This window comes from Cnephaeus nilssonii, assembly GCF_951640355.1.
Source record: "Cnephaeus nilssonii genome assembly, chromosome: 19".
Lineage (NCBI taxonomy): Eukaryota > Metazoa > Chordata > Mammalia > Chiroptera > Vespertilionidae > Cnephaeus > Cnephaeus nilssonii.
The window spans coordinates 20,920,235-20,943,167 of NC_137090.1; the positions used below are offsets into that span (position 1 = coordinate 20,920,235).

General features: G+C 48.6%; 1 protein-coding gene across 2 annotated transcripts in view; it reads left to right on the plus strand.

Annotated features, from left to right (window-relative positions):
• The window catches only part of YPEL2 (yippee like 2), an 85,794-nt gene extending 63,111 nt beyond the window's left edge, over positions 1-22,683 (plus strand). For both annotated transcript variants that reach the window (XM_079797854.1, XM_079797853.1), the window contains exons 3-5: positions 14,616-14,659; positions 15,691-15,799; positions 19,637-22,683. In XM_079797854.1, coding sequence (XP_079653980.1) covers positions 14,616-14,659; positions 15,691-15,799; positions 19,637-19,726 — 243 coding nt within the window. In that variant the 3' untranslated portion in view covers positions 19,727-22,683. The remainder of the gene's footprint in view (positions 1-14,615; positions 14,660-15,690; positions 15,800-19,636) is intronic.
• Positions 22,684-22,933: the final 250 nt, after the last annotated feature.

Consider the following 22,933-nt stretch of genomic DNA (forward strand, 5'->3'; position numbering starts at 1 on the left):
TATGCTGGACTTAACCTTCCACCTCTTCTCCTGTCTTGCCACTCGCCACCAAGGCAAATGCCTGGACCCTGGTTATAGGGATGATGATGTGGAGTTCCTTGGTATTCCAAACAGGCTCAGCTCATTTCCCCAAGAAGAGGTCCCCAACCATGGCCTCCAAAGATAACCTTGTGGGCAGCGCCCAAGTAACAGAACCCAAGGATTGGGCCTCTGTGTATAGGTTGGTGCCCAGAATATATCGACAGTGATATCCAGGATGTCCAGCGACGATTTAAAACGTGTCTAGAAAGGTAGCAATTAAGTGTTTGCCTTGGGATAAGGCTGGCCTCTGCGTTCTCCCAGGAGCCCTCGCCTAGGGAAGATGATTAAAAATAGATCTGAGGAGCACTTCCTGCTTGGCAGATGGCTGATAGCAAACACTGGGGCTTGCAGCTGACCTTTCCCTTCTGAAATCGGCTCTGTTTCCATGATGCTAATTGAGTCCCTCTCTAGACCTAATCAAAGAGCTGGCTGCAAAAAAAACACACACACACACACAAAAAACCCCAGTACACACGCAAACCACACTTGCTGTCCTGGCTGGGCTCACTTCATGGAGCAACTTGAAAGTGCTGGAATTTGCATGGAAACACCCACTCCGCGTTCCAACTGGCTGGTCCTTGTTTGAAAAGGAACAAGTTCTGCTTTCAAATTTGCTGTCCAGGGCTGTGGAGGATCCCACCCCCTCTCTACCCCCCACCCATAAGGAACGACTAGTGGATGGGGGAGTGATAAGAGCGCCCAGTGTTTAGACCTAGGCACAATAGACAATGCTCACACTCACTTCAGAACAGAGTAGGTGTCCGAAAGAGGGGCTTCTGGAGGTTCGGCTTCTAGGGGTGGCTCCATCCTCACTTACAAAGCACAGTATCAAACTATGGAAGCTACAAGGCATCTGTTGTTTTTATTATTATTTGCAGCAAACATCTAGGGACCATTGCTGGCTTTTCGTTGAGTTATTCTCCTCCCCAAGGAAAGAGATGAGGATACACACAGGCTGCCCTGAGTCCTCAAGGGTCTCTTCAACCTACTTCCTTTCCAGGGACAGTCACTGCGCACCTAGAGCGCTCTCATCCTCTCCGGTCCCATCCGTGTTCTCAGAATCCTTTTAGCATCCATAATGTATTACAGGGGCGTCTAGGTGTTTTTGTACATATTTTATAGGTTGTAGTCCCATTGGCTAGATTGTAAGCACCTTCAGGGCAGAGCTGACTGGCTGTATTCTCATGGTGCCCGGCAACATCTGACACAGCTGCTCATTTAATATTTGCTGACATATAATTATAGAGGCACCATATTCCTTCAGACGACTGCATCACAAGATTCTGAGCCATACCCTTATCATTGGAAATCAGGTTCCCCCTCCCCAACTGACTACTTTAATGTGACACAAAACTTTTTGGCCTGGGAGAGGGTTTTCCAGGGCCTGAGAGATATATATTTTTTAAAAATATATTTTATTGATTTTTCACAGAGAGGAAAGGAGAGGGATAGAGAGTCAGAAACATCGATGGGAGAGAAACATCGATCAGCTGCCTCCTGCACACTCCCCACTGGGGATGTGCCCACAACCAAGGTACATGCCCTTGACTGGAATCGAACCTGGGACCCTTGAGTCTGCAGGCCAATGCTCTATCCACTGAGCCAAACCGGTTAGGGCCAGGGCCTGACATTTTACAGTGGACCTGAGACTTGCATGTTGGCCGGGGAGGAGGCTGAGCGCCAGAAGATGTGAAGGGGATTTTAGTGCATGTCTTGGAGGATGAGAGTCGCAGGGTGAAATGATCAGATAAAATAGATCAGCTGGTGTTTTATGCAGATAAACAGGAAGCTTAAAAACACCAGGGAAGAGGTCTAACTCTGAGTCAGAAATGTTTGTTTAATGTGTGAGGCGTTTTCTCTAGAGAATATGGACTCACAAAATGTTCACCCTTCTAAGAGACCTTACTCAACCCCCTCATTTCACAGATGACACAACTCCCAGCTCAGAGGAACAGGGATCTGTCCAAGGACATCATGCTAGTTGGAGGCAGATGACCCAGCCATGCCTGGCAGGGCTGGGAGTGCGTGGCCGGCTCTTCCTCCCCAGTCACATTATGCTTCTAGAGGGAATACCAGTAATCACCAGTGCCCAGCTTTTGCACTTTGGCAAAAATATTTCTAATATTTATATGTTTTCCTGTTTCTTAAGAGCTCTTTGGCTGTGATTTCTTCAAGCTGTACAACGGTCCTCACCACTGTGGCCCTTTTAAGTAACATTGGCTCTTCCTTTATAACTCTACCCCTAAACTCAGTCCCTTGGGGTATGTGAGTACAGAGGTTAAATGTAGGCCTTTGCTAATACGGCTCACCGGAGGAAACCTACTGCTGGACCCCTGCTACAGTGCGAACACACACTGATGAACCTACTTCAGTTTGTGTGCAGCCTCAAGTCCAGTTGTTTCATTAAATAAGGCCTTGTGCTTTGGTTAGCATTTCCAGAAGGAAGTGTTGAAAGTATTTAGAGAACACCTAGTATGCAGTGAAACATCAGGTTCAGAAGAAAGTGGTAAACGTGGTGAGGGTAAAGCCTGGCATAGATGGGAAATTTGGAGGAACTTGTAGAGGAAGGGTGCTGCCATTTATTGAGGGCCTGTTAGATGCCAGGCATTTTCCTTTCTGTGAGGGCGGGCCTTGTTATCCCATTTGGCAGATGAGGAATTTGTGACCAGAGAGGTGACCATATCCAATAACATACCCTACAGAGAGTGCCAGAACTGGGAATTTAATCTAGTTCATCCAACTGCTTAATTCTTCCATTATTCCAAGGCACTAAACTGGGACAGGTTGAGCCCATGGAAGGAAACCTTGGCGTGGGCAGGAGAACAGCATTAAAGCTGTAACTTGAAGTGCTGTTTGGTACCAAAGGGTATGAAGAGGGAGGATTGGGGGAGCTCTCCGGAGACAGTTCATTCAGCTCATAGAAGTCATTCTGGTTCTGTCAGAGCGGCTGGCAGTGGGTTTGCTGTCTCTGGAAGTATTTAAGCAGAGGTTCGGTAGACATGTGGACAAGGTGCATCAGGTGAGTGGCTGGCCTTCGGAGCTTCTTCACATCTCAATAGACTATGAAATTAAAACTAGATCAAGTTATATGCATATTTGGGTTGGTTTTGAGACCCTCCACTGCATGAGATTCCTACAGACTGCAATTAGTTAAGTATTTCTCCTTTACCATCTCTCCAAGCACTCTTCTGGGTTCTCTGCTCAGTCTTGGCCATGAAGTTCAGGGATTTTAAGGGGCTTCTTGGAGTTCAATTATTTTTTTCCCATGGTTTGTAAAATAGGAATCATTCATTCAGTAATAAGCTGGGAAGGCTGTTTTCAGGCTGGGGTGCAGAGTCTTACGCATGGAAGGTGTACAAATTTAATTGTACACATTCATTCAAGGTGACCAAGCTCTGGTGGAGTGAATTCTGATTTATTAATTTACAGTAGAACAGATAATCCTGAAAGCTTGAACTGTGTGTTATCTTCCTGGAAGGTAGACCCACTTGAGCAAGAGGATTCGATTTAGTCAGCTGCTAAGTAAATATGGCATCAGAGCAGAGCGGAGGAAACTGAATAGCCTAAGAGGTTTTCATCAGATTTGACAGCTTGATCCATCCTCCTCCTTCAAGGAGATGGCTTTTCCAAGTGGACATACTCTTGAAAAAATTTGAGGCTTGGAGTCAGAAGCCATAATTTAAGTTCTGACCTTGACTTCCAAGCTTTGTAAAGCTGAGTAAATCACTTGAGCCGCCCTGGGCTTCAGTGTCCTCCTGTTGTTTTGGAGGTTGATTCCATTCATGTGTGTGAGAGTGCTCGGCATGTTCTGACGTCTTACATATGTGTCAGTATTAGTCTAGCTCTGTTAGGCTCCCCTCTTTGAGGAAGTCACTTGGACAACACCCTTGTTATCCCATCTTCACTCTCCCCTGGACTTTGGAGCCAGACCACCTAGGTCTCTATCATGTATTGGTTGTTCGACCCTGGGCACATGTCTTAACTCCTCTCTCTGCCTCACTTTAGATCATTAGATTGTTGAGAGGATTCAATGACTTCGCTTACGTAAAACTATTTGGATCCTGCCGGGCATATGATAAACACTATGTAAATGTGAGCCGTTATTGTTATTTCACAACTTAACGAGCCACCTCAGTTTCGTCTATAAACTCTCTCCAATATCACTACAGAACGTGCTTGTTAGAAAATAATTAAGAAGCCATTTCCTCCGTAGCTTCAGTCTTGGAGATTAGGCTTTTCTGGCCTTTTTGCCTGGATCGGTTGCAGAGCCAGACTGACCTAGAGAGTGTGTCGGTTTTGCCAACTGACTTCACGGACGGCCTTTGTGGCGTAAAGAAACTTTCATTCCCCGGTGTCCAGTTGCCCTTGGAAACAGAAGCGTCGATTGAAACATAAATCTAAGAAATTGGTATTTGTCCTTCCTAGGTATCCAAATGAATAGTGAATTGTTTTCAAAGGCCTCGTGGTTTTGAGAGAAATTTGAGCGCCACTGTTTCAGCTTTACTAGTAGCTTTGTGTTTGCGTTGAACTGCAAAGGGCCGGGTGATTAATGCCTTGTTGCCATTACATCCTGATTCCACCATCTCTACTGTAACTCAGAAACCAGTCTCCCCGGACTGACCAAGTGAGGGTGACAGGTCAGGCTTTCTGTAGAGGCCAGTGCTTGCACGACTAAGGGACTCCCCTGCTCTTGATCCTTCTGGAGAAAGCATGCTTTCCATACCTTCTCTGTAGAAAGCAAGGAGGGGGTGCGGGATACTGAGAGCTGGTAGCATCTGTTTTCCCACTGGCTGAATGTTTACATTGGCATCCACTGTCCTAACCGTTTGCCACAGACTAGAGAGCCTTGGTTCTTCAGAGAACAACCACCGGGCCCCAAGCCACATCTGAGGCCCTTAGGACAGCTGGGGAGGTGTGGGAGAGGAGCTGTGGAGGTCTGTGGCTGGAGAGGGGTTTAGGAGAGCAGCTGGAGAAGCTCTGGGAAGACAGCCCAGTCCTTCCAGAGGAGTCCTGCAGCTCCCATTTTAAATCCCCAAAGCCTGTGGTGGTGTGAAAGGAAAGGGAATTTATAAATATTTTTTATGGGCCAGGTATGGTGCACTCGTTTTACACTCACAATAATGTCCCTTTGGGATTGGCATTCTCTCCTCCCTTTTGTAGATGGGACCTTGAGGCTCAGAAGTGGAAGTGTCTTGCCCAAGGGTTACACAACTAGGAAGGGCTGGATCCAAGGCCTCCCCAGCTCCAAAGCCTGCCTCTTTCCCACTGCACTTCCGGCAGGCGTGACACACGAGGGAGCCGAGCTTGCAGGGCCTTCTCTGGTCCATGGCTTTATTCTAGGTCCTTCCCTGAAAGCAACTCGTTTCACCTTGGTCAACAGGAAGGTGGATTTGAAAGGTCTGGTCATTCAGTGAGGGCAGATCCCAGAATCTCCCCCTTTCACCAGTAAAATGTGACACCTCACCACCTTTCGTGTTTTGGCTTTTGGGGCTGTTTCTTGTCACTGGTATGCTCCCATGCCCTTGGAATTTTATGACTCCGCACTGCAGATATTTCCTCCTTTCCAGCCAGTCCCTTCCCTGCCCCTCCCGCCATCTGTTTTGGGAATGTGAGGTTGCCTTGAGACCTACCAAAGCTCAAAGCCAAGAAGGAGGGCTGTAGGAGACCATGCTTCTACCCGTAGGCAGCACACATGGCCTTTTCCCCCATTCCAAGTTTCTAGACAGATATGTGCATGCCTTTTGTAGACCATAAACACGTACAAATGGCTTTGTCCTTCCCTAGTCTTTCCTGGTGACCTGTGTCCTAGTTGTGGAAGTCATCAAGTCGGGAAATTCTCCCTTATAATTAACCCAGGTCTCTTATTTCCATTTAAGTCCATTTCCTCTTCTTATTGCAGAGAAGATGGAAGAAATCCCCTTTAATCTTTTCCCTCTGGGCTAAATGTTCCCAGTTTCTTTTTATAAGTTGCATTTGAGTTCTAATTCTGGAAAATTTCATAATTTTCATTGTTCTTTATTATCATCCTTTCCACTTTCTCCATATGCTTCCTCGGGGTGAAATCCAAACAGGATCCGGTATTATTTTGCTTGGGTTTCAGGTTTTTGGAATGGAGCCTGTGGCTTACATTGACCCTAAATAGGAAACTCCACCAGGTCTTAACTATGGATGGAGAAAAGGATGAGAAAGGAAAAAAACTGGCCTGGTCCTCCCAGCCTAATGCCAGTTCTGTTCAAGTGGGGTGTTTATCTGACCCCAAGAGGGAAGGTTTTACTAACTCTCGTTTGTATCTCTACCTAACACTTAGGCCACCTTTTCACTGAGATGATGGTATGTAGTATAGTATATAGTTCCTTGAGCAAACCCATAGAGACAGAAAATAGATTTGTGGTAGACTGGGGTTAGGGGCAAGGGAAATGGAAGGTGACTAGTAATGATGTGAGATTTCTTTTAGGGGGTGCAAATTAGATGATGATGGTTGCACTACCTTGTGAATATACTAAGCGCCACTGAATTGCATACTTTACAGCAGGGGTCCTCAAACTTTTTAAACAGGGGGCCAGTTCACTGTCCCTCAGACCATTGGAGGGCCGGACTATAGTTTAAAAAAAACTATGAACAAATTCCTATGCACACTACACATATCTTATTTTGAAGTAAAAAAACAAAACGGCAAAAACATCCACATGTGGCCCGTGGGCCGTAGTTTGAGGACGCCTACTTTAAAGGGGTGACTTTTATGGTAATGGGAATTATCATTCAAGTAAACAAAACAGCTTTATGTTGGCGCCAGTGAGTTCTTTTATAGTTATACTAGAGGCCCGGTGCACAAAATTCATGCACGGGGGGGGGGTGTCCCTCAGCCCAACTGCACCCTCTCCAATATGGGACATCCCTCTCACAATCCAGGACTGCTGGCTCAACTGCTTGCCTTCCTGCCTTCCTGATTGCCCCTAACCACTTCTGCCTGCCAGCCTGATCACCCCCTAACAACTCCCCTGACAGCCTGATTGATGCCTAACTGCTCCCCTGCCAGCCTGATTGCCCCTAACTGCCCTCCCCTGCAGGCCTGGTTACCCCTAACTGCCCTCCCCTACAGGCCTGGTCCCCCAACTGCCCTCCCCTGGCAGGCCTGATCCCCCCCAACTGCTCTCCCATGCAGACCTGGGTCCCCCCCAAGCTGCCCATCCCTGCAGGCCCGGTCGCCCCCAACTTTCCTCCTCTGCCGACCTGGTCACCCCTAACTGCCCTCTCCTGCTGGCCTGATCACCCACAACTGCCCTCCCTTGCAGGCCTGCTCCCTCCCAACTGCCCTCCCCTATCGGCCATCTTGTGGTGGCCATCTTGTGTCCACATGGGGGCAGGATCTTTGACCACATAGGGGCAGCCATCTTGTGTGTTGGAGTGATGGTCAATTTGCATATTACTCTTTTATTAGATAGGATAGGGGCCTGGTGCACGGGTGGGGGCCAGCTGGTTTGTCCTGAAGGGTGTCCCGCATCAGAGTGGGGGTTTCCTTGGGGCGTGGGGTGGCCTGGGCGAGGGGCCTGTAGTGGTTTGCAGGCTGGCCACACACCCCCAGCGACCCAAGCAGAGGCCCTGGAATCTGGGATTTATTTATCTTCTATAATTGAAACTTTGTAGCCTTAAGCGGATGCCAAGGCAGGCCAGGGTGTGCGGAAAGCTTGGCTTCCTCCATCACCGGGGGCAACGCAAGCCTCCTGCTCTCTCCAGCTCCATAGCTGCCGCCATTTTTGTTGGGATTTATTTATCTTCTATAATTGAAACTTTATAGCCTTGAGTGGAGGCCTGGGCCCGCCAGGGTGTGCGGAAAGCTTGGCTTCCTCCATTGCCAGAGAAACCCAAGCCTCCTGCTCCCTCCGTGGCCATAGCACCTTGATTGGGTTAATTTGCATACTCACTCCTGATTGGCTGGTGGGTGTGGCTTGTGGGTGTAGCAGAGTGATGGTTAATTTGCATATTACTCTTTTATTTGATAGGTTAGTAAGACATTCTAACAACAACATTTATACAGTTCCTTGAAGTTTAGGGAGCTCTTTATTTTATACACATTATCTTATTTATTTTTGATACAAAATTGATGTGAATGTGAATACTATTTTGTTGTGCCCATTTTCTAGATTAGGAAATTGAGTCTTGGGGAAGTGAATTGGCTTGCCAGGGCTCAAACTCTGTCAGTCTTCCTCTTTGAAGCCCATTTAATTAAAAACTGTGCCTGTGGATGGTCAGTTGGAGAAACAAATACAAAGTGCTTTGAAGCAGCAGTTGCCAACCGGTAGTCCCCAATATTCTATTTTTGCCCCTAACAGATTCACAGAGTATCATGAGTGAAAAGAACCATGGGGAGCTTCAGGCTGCCGCCTCCATTTTTATGGAGACATTGAGTTGCAAAGAGTGAAAGATTTATCTTTTGTCATAATAGTAGAGAAAGGAGGAGACCAAAGTCACCAAAGAAAAGGATGTTGAAGAACCAAGTAGGTGAGAAGCAGCCTCTTCATTGCACCTCTTCAGGCTCCTGAAAAGGCCAAGGAGGAGAGACAGGGAACTGACCTTTTTATTCTGCACTTCAGTTACCATGGTTTACTTACCATTCTCAACAGCCTTATGAAATATAGACATGGTTTCATCTACAGATGTAAAAGATGTAGAAGCTGAGAGAAGGCTAAATGATTCTCCCAAGGTCAACTAGCTTGTAAGTTGAAGTTGCAAACCAGAATCTTTTTTGTTTGTTTTATTTTTGTTAATCCTTACCCGAAGATACTTGTCCATTGATTTTTATTTTTTTTAGGGAGAGTGAAAGAGAGAGGGGACGACAGAAACATCCATTGGTTGCCTCCCGCACGAGCCCTTTGGTCCAAAGGCCGACACTCTATCCACTGACCCAAACCGGCTAGGCGCAGTGGTCGGCAGACCGCGGCTCGCGAGCCACATGCGGCTCTTTGGCCCCTTGAGTTTTTAGCAAAGGCCAGCTTAGGAGTACCCTAATTAAGTTAATAACAATGTACCTATCTATATAGTTTTAAGTTTAAAAAATTTGGCTCTCAAAAGAAATTTCAATCGTTGTACTGTTGATATTTGGCTCTGTTGACTAATGAGTTTGCCGACCACTGGGCTAGGGCGCGAAACTATCCGAATTTGATCCGAATTTCTGGTGCCAAGACTCAGTCCTCTCATCATATGCAGATATGCATCCAGCTCCCAGTGGACATCTGCTTCCCCATCTCTCTGCGCATCCCCCGAGGCACGTGCTCAGTTGAAAAGGGTTGGCCTGAGAGAGAGAGAGAGAGAGAGAGGAGGGAACCTACGTGTGAGCGGCTCTGCTTGCTGCCAGGAGGACTTCACGACTGAGTCTGTCCAAGTATACAGGGACTCCAGGGCGAGGGCCAGGGCCTGGGCCTGTCACCACGGGGAAGGAACCACATGTTTGTTCTATTGCCACCTCCCCCCCCCCCCCCCCCCCCCATTTTTCAACGGTCCTCCTCCTTTTCAAAGGCATTGCTGTCTTCCAGACTTTCAAAGGAGCCAGAAATCAGTGGTTTTGGCTACTAAACAGGAAACTCAAAGCCCTTTCCGTTCCTTTGAGCTAGCTGGAAGGGCTGGGCCTGAAATGATTACTTTCCTATAAAGGACAGAAGAAAAGTTTTGTGTAACTTAAAAAAAAAAAAAACTTTCCCAGAGCCCTAAATACCAGCCGTGGTTGACACACAACATGGCAAAGAGCTGCCTTGTTGCCTGGCAGTGCTGACAGACACCCAGCTAAAATGTCTGACGGTCTGTTGGGGATCTCCTAGCCTGAGATTCTGTTTGCTTCATTCCGATTGCTTCCTGAACCTCTTCTCAGTCTCCGCACCTTTGGTACCACCCTCACTCGCGGGGGAGTGCCAGGCTGTGCCTGGTTGCGCCAGGCTGGGCCGGGCCCCACAGGATACAGCGACCCAGCCGGCGCTGTTCTCGTCTGTGTCTATTTGCAAGATGCCTGTTGTTCTCAGTCGCTGTTTTTCCCATCATAACTGTGGTCTTGGCAGGGCCCCGTGTGAAAGGCCTGGGCGGGAGAGCTCTGCCCCAGGAAGTGCGGCTGCTCCCAAGTGCCAGGCTGAGGAAGCCGGTTCTCAGACAGTCGCGCAGGGGCCACCTGAGTGGATGCTGCCGGATGACAGCCCGGCTTGGGTCCGGCAGGCACCCTTCTGCAGAGCGCGGGCGCCTGCCAGCATGCTGTCCAGCCCGGCTTGGGTCCGGCAGGCACCCTTCTGCAGAGCGCGGGCGCCTGCCAGCATGCTGTCGGGGAACAAGCCTGCGAGAACCGTAGTGGCCCTGCGAGGTGCCGCTGGGGCTGGCTGGCTGGCGTTTCTCTTCTGTGTGTGTCCTCCCCTAGCCCCACTTTCTAGGAATTCTAATCTGTGTCAGGCCAGAGAACATTCCTCTTGGGCCCTACCCCAGAGCCCCAGAGCAGTGGCCTCCAGACTTTTAAAATCACACACACCCTGGCAGTAAAATGTTTGTGCACATACTCCTAATTTGCATACTTAATAAATGGTGTGCATGTACTGCTATGTAATGTGTACATTCGAAACATATAGGCAAAGGAAATCTTAATAATTTATGTAATTTTAAAGGACGGAAGAAAAAGGAAACAATCACAAATTTGCTTTTAATCTGATTTTATTGTAGGTGTATGTCATTGAATAGACTCTTTAAAAAAAATAAAATCTTGTTCCTCCCTTTCTGATTCAGTGGTGCCACGGGATGTCCCCAGCAGAGTGCATTTCGGCACTTCATTTTAAGTTTCCCTCGCTGGAACCTGGCTTTCAAAGAAAGGACTTTTCCGAGGAACATGTGTAGCATTGTTGTGCTTACAAAATCCTGACCCCCATTTTCCAGCCCATCCACCAGTTACACAAAGGATTTTGCTGAACTTTGCAGTTGCTCTTACAGTTCTTAACAAGGCTACAACGCCTCCGAAGCTCTTTGTTTGGAATTCTTTTAAATAGATAAGGAAATTGTTTACAATTCCTAATTATACAACTATAGGAGTACAGTGTAGAGGCACAGGAAATTTTAGAGATGGCTTATTCTTTAAAATTTTATTGGATTTTTAGTTTTAATTTATTTAATTGGATTTTTAAAAATTATTTTTAATTCTATACACAGTAAAATTCACTCTTTTGTGTAGAGTCCTGTGAGTGTTGACAAATACATACTCTTGTCACCACTCTCACAAGTCAGAACAGTCCCACCACCCCCTATCAGCCCTTTGTAGTCAAATCCCCCCCCCCCCCCCCCCACCTTCCATAGCCTTTGGCAACCACTGGTCACCTCAGCCCAGTGGATTTCAGATTCATCCACGTTGCTATGTTGCTATGTGTATCCGTAGTCAGATATATGATTTTCAGATACTTCCTCCCAGTCTGTCTTATTTTTTAATTCTCTTACTAGTGTCTTTTTCAGAGCAAAAGTTAAAAATTTTTATGAAGTTCAGTTTGGCAGGTTTTAAAAATTAATTATGTTCCTATTGAAGTATCTTAAGAAATCTTTTCTAACATTAAGTAACAAAGATTTTCTCCTGCATTTTCTTCTAAATATTGTCCATTTTGGATTAATTTTTGCATAGGCATTTCCGTTGTAGACTACAGAGATCACATAAAATGAAAATACTGCCAAATGCCAGTTCTCTCCATAACAAAAGTTTCTTTTGAAAAGGAGTTATATTTCCATTCCCTGTTAAAATGTCACCTTTACTTTGAAGGGACAGATTTAGTGTGTTTATGTTTTTGGAAAATCTGGCAAAATAGCCTACTTTATACCACAAAAGGCAGCTAGCTTGGAGTGCTCGTCTTTTTGCAAAAGAAAAATGTATAACTTATATTTACATTTTTAAAGATTTTTTTATGTAAATGAACCTCTTTGTGGTCTTTTATCTCATTACAAAAAATTACAAGGATCCTATTGTTTAAAGATCTGCTTTTATGAGCTCAGTCTCTTATTGACATCCTCAAGCGCAGAAATAGTGGTATTTACAATGTGCTGAAAGCAAAGGCAAAAGAGTACCCCCTCCCCAAGAAAAACCACACACACAGCGAGAGCCCCATACTTCCTGTTAGATACCTGTACACATGACGCATACAAGCCCAGGGAAGATCCCAGAGGCAATCCATGTCTTACGACTGTTTAGCGAAACTTTTAAAGATGAAAGAAAATAGATAAAATTTCTAGTATTTTTTTTTCTACTCTGGGGGGTTGTCTTGTGTATCTTTTGGGGATACCGCTGCCCTGAAAAGTCTTAGAAAGCTGCCTCGCTTCCTGCTTCCCACTTGTGCCAATCAGATTGCAGGTGACCTGTGAGTGTTTGAGAAGCAGATGACTTTTCCTGTCATAAATGGTAAAGCTGTGGTGCCATTTTCCTGCCTGCTTTCTTCTAGAATTTATTTTCCCATCACCACCTTTTTCTAAGCTCTTGAAATTAAAGGTCTTGACAAATGTTTTTTATTTTATTTGTATTATTATTTTTTAAAATATATTTTTATTGATTTCAGAGAGGAAGGCAGAGGGAGAGAGAGATAGAAACATCAATGATGAGAGAGAATTATTCATCGGCTGCCTCCTGCACACACCCCTACTGGGGATTGAGCCCGCAACCCGGGCATGTGCCCTTGACTGGAATCGAACCTAGTACCCTTCAGTCTGCAGGCCACTGAGCCAAACCAGCTAGGGCTTGATAAATGTTTTTTTAGAGGACGACACTCCTGATTATTCATAATGTATGGCCATTGAACTATAAGAGAATATAATTTTGGAGCTGGCAGGGGACTTGGAGGTCAGCTAGTCCAAATTGCTTCTTTTTTTATTTTTTATTTATTTATTTTTTTCTTCCAAATTCCTTCTTAAAATCAAGTAAAAAACGAACAGACAGGGAACAGGCGGCGTCCAGAACACAGGTGCCGGGGGGCACCTCTTCCTGGGAGGTGAAAGGAAGCCAAGCAGAGACTTAGCGTTGGTGGGTGAAGAGCCTCCCCCCGCTCTCCCCGGGGCAACATTGTGGGCAAAGTTGGTGAAGTGCAAGTTCCAGGAACTTCATGGGGTTGGGCCCAGCAAAGGCTGCCATGGGAAAGGAGCAAGAGAAGAGGCTGCAGAGGTGGTGGGGCCAGACCCGGAGGCCCTTGCTATCCCGGCTGGGCTCAGGTGTCTTCGTGCTCGAAGGTTGCGCCGATAGGTTGGCCAAATCCGTGCTCGGTGCCCCTGGGACATTATCTCATCCAAACACTTCCAGGCTTCAAGGCTGCGACACTCATTTTCACGCACAGTTCTAGTCTGAGAGCTCCTGTGTTCCTCAGGGATGTCTCAAGACCCAGGAGAGTTGGTTTAGGTTTGAGCAGCAGCTGGGGAACACCCGGAGCTACACCTGGGAGCAAAGGCTTCTGGTGTGTTTGTATGTTGGAGGCAACCAGCAGTTCAGCTGCCCTGGAGGCAGCTTTCCCACAAGTCAAGCATTCTGCCTTTCTCCCCGGCTGGCGGCACTGACCCCTAAAGTCCTGTGCTTCTGACAGCGACGGTCTCGGGGGCACCCATCTGCATCCAGTCTGGTTAACCAGTCACCCCCAGGTTTCTCCAGCCACTGAGTAACAGAGGTCATGGGAGAGCCCTTATGTGTTTGTTTGCAGAGTGGATTTCAGAGCAGACAACGATATTTAATTCAGGGTACAACCATCAGACCATTAAAAATGCAGGCAGCAGTGCAGAACACGGCTGGCTCATGTCAGCCAGGCATTTCCGGGTAACCGGAGGAGGCAAACATGGGTAGGGCCGGTGCTAGTGGGAGTAGACGCCAAATGACATGGCAGGCCCTGGCTCCTGTTTCTCCTGTCCCCTGCCACCCTCCAGCCGGAAGAGAGGAAAGCTCGTGTTTAAGCTAGACGTTTAAATGGGATTGCTGCTTAGTGAGCACTCCTGTGACCTAGGGATCCAGTTGCTCACACCTCAGAAAGAGACGTCCCATTTGGGAGGGTGGTAACTGTCATGGAGGTTAGACTCTACAAGAAGGCATGACGCGTGAGAAGAAGGTGGGCTTGATGGCTTATCCTTGCCTCAGGGAATCTTCGCTGTCTCTGTAGAGTTGGACCAAGAGGATGAGCAAAGGTGCCGGTTTCCATGCCCTCTAGCCTACCCGAGGAAAGCCGTGGCCAGCACACAGGGCTGAAATCAAGTGGGTCTAGGAAAGGCCGGTGTGGAGCAGTGATCTCAGGTGGATCCTTGTATCGGAGGATGTCAGGAGGGAATTGGGAGTTTGTGATTTTCATACCTTCTCACCTGGGCTACTGAGAATAAGACAGTCCTGGTGTGGGCTGGCCAGGCTCCTTAGCTCTGTCTGTTCTGCCTTCTCCTGGACTGCTAACTGGCTCACTGCTCCCTTTTGTCTTTGTCAATCCTGGAAGGTCATGATCACTATGATTTGGGCTGGTTTTCCCGAATGGGTGGGTGAAAGAGATACCTAACTATCTATTTGTGTTCTTGCATTTCAGTCGTTCCAAGGAAGTCAAGGACGCGCATACCTCTTTAACTCAGTGTGAGTGTCTCTCAACAGTACATCCATTGTTTGGTGCAAATTTGAGGGTTGGGGGAAAACACAACAACACTCAATGATAATTAAACAATGGACCCTGCCTTCTGTGCCACCATAAAAAAAAACCTGTGGCATGTTGCGTTCCACAAGTGGTCGCCAGTTACCTTTGGGGGATTTTTTGGCAGCATCTCTGGCTACAAACAATATATTCACTAGCCCCAGGAGGCACATCAGAGAGCTGTGGTCTCATAGGGAAGAAGCTGAAGTGCTTCTTAGAAAGCCTCCACGTGAGGGCTTATAACCAGGTCTGAGGCATGTTGGGAAAAGGAAGAGATTGCACAGAAGACACCAGCATCTGCTGGAGGACCTAAGGCTGGAGGGAAGGCCCAGTTAGGGATAGTTCTCCATTCCTCCGGCAGATGCACAGCCTGCCCCAGCCCTCCGTCATTAACCGGGCACGTCATTGACGGCCTCTTCCCGGGAAAGGAAGGTGGAGCACACACAAGCCGAGGAGCTGAGACAGTGGAAAACCTGCGTGTGCAGTTGAGATGGTGCGTGCTCTGTGGAGGCGCAGAGTGTGTTTGATACCCAGGGCTCGCTCACCCTTGTGCTCAGGGCAAGCCTGGGCTGTCAGGTTTCACATTTCCGGCTGCAGCCAGCCCCCAGGAGGCTCCGAGGACCTGTGCCCTTGGCTGTGGACTTCACAGTGTGGCCGTCAGTTTGCCCCTTTATATATCACAAGATTGAAAGCACCTCTTAGGAACATTCCAAGCAAAATCTCAACCATCAAGACTATTTTTAGTCAACTCGTTGAATCAGAACTCGCAGACCTAAAGTTCACGTCAGTGGAGATTTTCCACGTGGCTGCCCTTGGGGGGTTGTTACTGATTTCGGTTATGGAGGGCACCCTCCTCGGCGTGGGCTTCCCCCGAGGCAGCTGTGCTCAGTTCATTTTTTGCCGGGAGCTCAGCTTGAGCAACTGATGCTGCACAGGTGACTGACTGCCCCTTCTCTCTTTCTGTCCCTTGGCGTAGAGTTAATGTGGGCTGCGGGCCTGCGGAGGAGCGAGTGTTGCTAACAGGACTGCACGCAGTCGCAGACATTTACTGTGAAAACTGCAAAACCACTCTGGGCTGGAAATATGTAAGTATTGAGAAGTCTTGTGGGGAGAGGGGCATGCGGAGGAAGCCGAGAGCCTTGCTCTAGAAGTAACCTTTCTGTGGCCTGGGGGACTGTCTCTGACCAGGACGGGAACCTGACCCCAAAGAGCAGCTCAGGGCACACTCCTGTTTGCCACACGCATGCTTCCCCTTTCACTACTCTTCCCTCACACCACCCCTGAGACAGACAGACGCAGACACACACACCCCTTTGCCTTTAAATAAATAATAACACTGGCACAGAGCATTTCCTGACAGCTTACTATGTTCCAGGCATACATTATTTTATTTACTCTTCACAGTATCCCTAGAGGGTAGGTCATATTTTAACCCCTATTTTTTAAAAAAGTGTGTTTTTATTGATTTGCGAGAGGAAGGAAGAGAGAGAGAGAAACATCATCGATGAGAGAGAATCATTGATCGGCTGCCTCCTGCACGACCCACCCACCCACTGGAGATGGAGCCCACAGCCCCTTCATGTGCCCTGACTGGGAATTGGACTCTGACCTCCTGATTCACAGGTCGATGCTCAAACTCTGAGCCACACCAGCCGGCTTAACCCCTATTAAGGATGAGGACACTGAGGCTGAGGGAGGTTAGTAGTACGTTCAATGTTATCTAGCCATTACCTGGCTAAGTAGGATAGGGGTCCAGGTCGTGGTCTGAGTGCAGAGCCCATGCTCTTTCATGCCCCAGTACGTCCCCCCAGAGCATCTCTAGTCCTGGGCCCTGTGCTCGGCGCCATCAAGCATTGGTAGTGCATGCCCGCTGTCAGCCATAGTCAGGGCTGGACTTTGCTAGTCCCTTCGTTGCCTAACTCAGCAAGTATTTCCCACATCTTCTTGGTACCTAGGGAAGTCAGCAGTCCTGGGCCAGGGTGGGAGAGGTATATGTGTTCTGTGAAAACACTTGTGTTGTTGTTGTTGTTTTTACTGGGTGATCTTTCACAGAGCTTTCCTCTGCCCTTTCTGCCGCCGCCGTGGCGGAATTGAACAATGAGTCTTCCTGTCTCTGGGAGGGCAGTTTGTCCCACATGCGATCCCTGACATTCCGCCCTGTCAGCTGCCTAGGGTCATGTCACCTACGTCAGGTAGGAGGAGCCCGCAGGAGTCCAAACTGCTGGCAGAACGATAATGACCGTGTGGATGTGGGTTTGTTGTTGTAACACATGTACCACTCTACAGGGTCCGCTGGTGGGGAGGTTGTGTGTGTGTGGGAGCAGGAGTAGAGGGGAAATCTCTGGGCCTTCTGCTCCTTTTTTGCTGTGAGTCTAAAACTGTTCTGAAAATAGGACTTCTATTTAAAAAGGATGTTGAACAATGGAAGCCAGGCATAAAAGTATGCTTGCATTTAAATAAAGTTTAAAAAAATATGCAAATCTTGAAACCGGCTGCAGGTGGAGTCTGTGATGGAGCAGCATGGACATCTCCCTTGAAACGTTTGGATTAGAAAGGAAAAGGCCTAGACGCTGTGTTTCCCGATGCCCAGGTGGTTTAGCCCCACCTCCCTGTGGTTGCCTTGGTGGTTCCTTCTGGGGGAAAACTGGCAACGCGCCCCTCCCTCCACCGCCCCCCCCCCCCCCGCCCCGCCCCGTGTGGCCACTGGCCCTGCTGGGTGACCTGGGGCCATGGTTCTGGGTTGATGACCCAGTAACGTTCTCCCCCTTCTCTTGGCTGTCTCATTCCTTTCAGGCTGTGCTGGGTGACAGACAGAAGATAAGTCTGAGTTGGTTGGTTTTGCTCCTAACTTGCTTCAGGGCAAATGATTCACTGCTTGACAGAGCTTTATTGAGAGCCTTTGTGCGGGATACAAAAGAGAAGCTCTGTAGTCCTTGCCCCTGGGTGTTCACAGTCCTGGCCGGGGAGCAAAGCCAAAGGTAAACAGAGGAGGTAGTGGGACGGGTAGAATATGTGCATCTCTCTCCCCAAAACATCTGTTGATCCCATCCGTGTGCCGGGCCAGCGCTCCAGCCTTCATCCTGATTTCTTCGACCCGCACAACAATCCTGTGAAATGTTTTCATTGTCCCAGTTTTGTAAATGGAGAGTTTATCATTTTGTACCTTGTACACGGTTAAGGGTGCCTCTGACACTGGGAAGCAGAGTGGAGCGCTCACTCTGGGGCGGAGTTCAGACTCCAGATGTGGTGCTCCGTCCACTGGAGCCCACAGTGGTGACATTTTGCAAATGCCCTGTGGCTTGGGGAGTGTTGATTTGTGTGTGTGTGTTTTAAATAAGGATACACTCCCACTTTCCTAGTTTTGTTTTTTCCTCTCCCCACCCTGAACACACTAGTATGGGACAATAGGTCTTATTCCTGAACCACATTCTCTGCTGTATACACCTCTCTCTCCCTCTCTCTCTCTCTCTCTCTCACACACACACACACACACACAGAGATGGGGAATAATGAAGTGTCAAGGATATCACTGCTGAGCCCACAGCTCTTGTGTGTGTGGTGTTAGTGCATTTTCTGTTGGTGCCCCTCCTCTCTACTCTGTAGAACGCGTCCTCTCACCCAAAGACTGGAGTCTGAACTCTCCTCCTGCAGCCCAAAGCCCTGAGCTCTAGCCCAGAAGGACCTGTCGTCAGTAGGGTTTAGTTACTAATATGGGGACTCGGGAGGACGAGCTGATTCCACCGCCTCTCTGCACTGACCTTAGGCGTCCAATGACTGCTCATCCACCAGGATGTTTTAGGCATCTGTGCCTGCAAATACATAGCCCTCTGACCTCACTCCTGTGCAGGACTTCTCTCTGCGTGCGGCTTATCACAAGCTGGAAAGTCCGCAGTGCTGCAAGGTTAGGGTGGGAGCTGCCAGGTACTTTGTAGTGAGCTCCCCCCCGGAGGCCTGGCAGCTGGGTGGATTCATACAGCGCCCATGTCTCTGGAGAAAGCAGAGAAGGTAAAGCAGACGTAACACATCTGACATAGAAACAGCAAGATAAGAAATGAAAAGACCTGTTGGCCTCACCATACTTTGTTTCTCTCCCTGTCTTTTCTATAAGCCTAACAAAGTCTAGTTTTATTTTATTTATTTATTTTTTTAATATATTTTATTGATTTTTTTACAGAGAGAAAGGGACAGGGATAGAGAGTTAGAAACATCAATCAGCTGCCTCCTGCACACCCCCTACTGGGGATGTGCCCGCAACCAAGGTACATGCCCTTGCAAAGTCTAGTTTTAAATGATAACACAGACACTGTGTGAACACATCCATGGGGCAGATTTCCGGTTAGCGTCAAAAACCAAGTTCCCCAAGACGAAATATAGGGTGTCTCCCAAAAGGTATACACATTTGTATACACAGATGAATGAAATGCACTCGTTCACTCGGCAGTTACTTATGGAAGGCCTGTCATGTGCCGAGCCGTCGACTTGGCGCTAGGGATGGGGCCATGAACAGAACAAAAGAAACGTCTGCCTCCCAGGAAGCTGATGTTGTCGTAGTGGGAGACAGACAACGCACAGAAAGTGACACGCACTGCGGGGAGGGATTGCGATGGAAGCTCTGGTCTTAAGTCGCTGAGTATTTGGCAAGAGCCTACTGAGGTGGTGACATTTGGGCAAAGACCTGAATGAGCAGGGATCCTAAGCAATTCTGTTGTCAATGTGGAGGAAGCCCTGGTGTCGCCCCGGTGCCGTAGTTCATTGAAAGGGACACGGGGTGCTTTCATGGCGGGAGTTCTCTCCGTGAGCGTGGGTGAAGCGGGGCAAAGGCTTCCGTGCCTGCCCCGGGCCCCGCCTTTGCTCCTGTGCCGCCAGCGTCACCTGCTTGCCTTTCGTCACTGAGCATCTTCTCCCTTCCTTGTGTTTCCTAGGAACATGCCTTTGAAAGCAGCCAGAAATATAAAGAAGGGAAATACATCATTGAGCTGGCACACATGATCAAGGACAATGGCTGGGACTGAGCTGAGAGCCGCCGCCAGCCCGTGTCCGCGTGAACGCCACCCAACCGAACATTCTACCCAAGCGTGAGAGAGTGACTGGACACTTGGTTCCATCCATGTAGGGGCCTTGCCCCCTGGGGCATCCGCCCACCCCGACGCCGTCTTTCTGGTGACCGGCCTCTAAATCGCTGTCTCTCTGTCTCTTTGCTTTGTATCTGTTTGTGAGTTGATCCTGGCTTCTCTCTCTGTTCTCGTGCCGGCTGAAAACAAAACAGCGAAAGGAACAGACGCCTGACCGCATGGCGGCAGCCCACCTTGATCAGGGCCTGGGGCCCGCGTGAGAGCTGCCTGACGGCCTCTGGCCGGGGGAGCAGTGCACAGCGGGGTGTGAGCAAGAGGGAACTTGGAGGGTTCCAGGGTGGGCAGGGGACGGGAGGGGAGAGGTAGGGACAACATTGTGCTACTCCTGGAGACCTGGTAACTTAGGCTTGAAGTAACCAAGTTGTCTAAAAGGACAAAGAGAAAAAAATACCTCATGACCATGCTCTCTCTGATCAGAAGCTTCGGCTCCTGACGCCACCGGTGCCCGGTGAGCAGGTGGGCACCAGAGTGGCCCTAATCCTAGCTGGCAGGGCAGCGGCCTGCTTCTCCCGGGCCAGTCGGGGTGTCTTGGCGGCTGTGAGTGATTGGGGGGAAGCCCAGCTGGGTTTGGACGACTCTGGAGCCCCACCGCTCCTCTGGGTAATCTTCGTTTCCTCTTCAGCCACCAGAGGAGAGAGGAGGGGGGCTGCCATTTGCAATGGGTGCAAAAATCCAAACATCCCAAAGGCGGTGACCAGGAACCAGGTAAAAATCAGTAATTGAGGAGAACAGGGAACAAGAAGCCGCAGTGCGGGAGCTCCTGAGAAATGGCTCAGCTATTGGGCTCAGAAAAAACCCCTCCACGTAAAACCAATTAGCATTTCTGCGTGTGTGACCTTTCCCCTGCCCCTCAGTGAGAGAAGAGAGCGCCGTGGCAAGGAACGGGGTGTGGAGGGGCGAAGCTGGGAGTAGCTTAGCTTCGAACCATTGCAGGTTCGGTGCATCTTCCTTCCGTCTTTGGCGTGCAGTAGCTTCAGGAGGCCAGCAGTTCTCCGTACATAGAGTTTTGGGTGGTTTTCTCCAGTTCTGTCATCATAGATTGTGGAAAACAAAGCCCCAAGGGTTGGAGCTTAGCGATCGCTTGAATGTGAGAGAGAAAACTGTCCGAATGGTCCAGTAGGGGGAGGGATCAGACCTGATATCAAATGTCAAATTTTAATATTACCCAACACCCCCGCTCTTCTCCGCCCTATCCAACGTTCATGACATTCAGTGAAGTGGAGAACAGATCCCTGTGAGGCTCCTGAGAGAGGGAGGAGTTGGTTACACTTAATCGGCACTGTGAAGTCTGTTCCACAGCTGCTTAGCCAGTACACAGCGCATGATGGAAACTCCTTGAGCTGAGCTCATTTCATTGCTTGGACTGAAAATATTATTGTTCAGATATATGCAGGTTATGTCAGGTAATCCTCAGTATCTCATTCTCCAGGTAAGGCTGATCCTATAGGAACATTCACCTTAGAAATCACAAATGAGTGGGTTCATGGAGACAAAGAGTCTATAAAATCGATTAACCAAGATTCAGGCAGCCAACCCAGGATTTTTCAGAACTGAACCAAATTCCCCTAGGGAATGGGTCGGCGGTGGAAATGCCTTTTTGTGTCTCTGTGTGCCGACCTCAGGATGGGGGCCCTGGGATGGCATGGTCCTGCCGGCCGAGGTGGGCAGCAGGACAGAAGGCGGGGGGCTCCGGGCTCCCAGTAGACTGCCTCTGTAAGGCTTCCGAGTTTTAGAAATGGAACTTCGTTCCCCAAGGCTTCTCGCCCACATCTTCGGTGCTTTAGTAGCCCTGGGAGATTTTGTTCTCCCCACATTACTGAAAAGCAGACTGAAGTTCAAAAAAAAAAGTATTGCATTTTTGCTCCCAGAGAAATAGTTCCTCTGATTCCCAGGCACTCCCAGGCCCAAGATCTCAAAAAATAAAATGTTTTTACAACTTTCACATTCCTCAACGGGCTTGCCAGCCCAGAAATCATAGATTCCCTTCCAGCCCCCTGAAGGTAGTGGCCTTCAGTTACGGATTTTGATTAGCCCCCTGGCTCAGGGAATGTCCTGGCTGTTGATACTCCTCCCCATAGTAAGAAAACGGGGGCTAAACATGGGTAAGTGTTTTGTCTTTAAAAGTAAGAATGGAGTGTGACAACAGAGAAACCAGACATGAGGTGCCCTAGAATTTTCAGCAGAAGGAGACGGATGTGTCCCTCTTCTTCCTTGGGGATGGGGCCTGCACGGATCAGCCCAGGCTCCAATAAGACCCTGGTTTTGGTGGTGTTGTCTTTTTATTATTAATATTACCCATTGAGCATCCAGGGGTGGAGGGCACCATACTTGGTGCAAAAGATCTGAGAAAAATGTTGGTTTTTCCACAAATATAGAAAAACAAAAACCCAACTCATTGGGCTTTCCCTTCGTGTCCATGAAACCAAAAGTGCTTCTTAAACCTTCAGCTCCATTCATGGCTTGTCTGCCTAACGTCTGGTGGCATCGGAGAGCCCTCAGCTGAGCAGTGGAGATGCATCAACGCATGGCCTCAGTCACTTCATTCTTTCATTTTCCTCACCAAATCATTGACTCAGAGCATAACCAAAGACCTTGTCCACTCACCCCTGGTAGGTTCAGGGAATTGGAGTTCGATGCAAACCTTCGGTGGGGTCGAGGGAGTCAGGAAGGGCAGAGGGAGGAGGGAGAAAGGTATCGGCCCAGAGTTCTGTGCCTCCAGCAGCTGCCTTCATTGTCAGCTGAAGTCCAGCCACAGACGCTCCAGTTCCATCCCAGGTCATATGGCCTTGGTGGCCCTGGATTACACCCACCCCCAGCCCCATCCCACCCTTGCTGTTCATCTCAGGCTGCTGATGGGCTGATTTGGCATGAGTCAAATTCAGCCGAAGTTGAAGGTCACAGATTGTCATCTGGGCCTGATTGAGTGGTGCCCCAACTCCGTGGACAGTAGTAAGATCAGGGACATAGGATGGAGGACATCTTTCCTGGCGGATCAGTGTGTGAAAAAGAGGCATCCCCTTTATACAAAGATTTTCAAGTGGATATATATAAAAGAAACAGTTGCTTGTGAATATATACTTTTGTAAA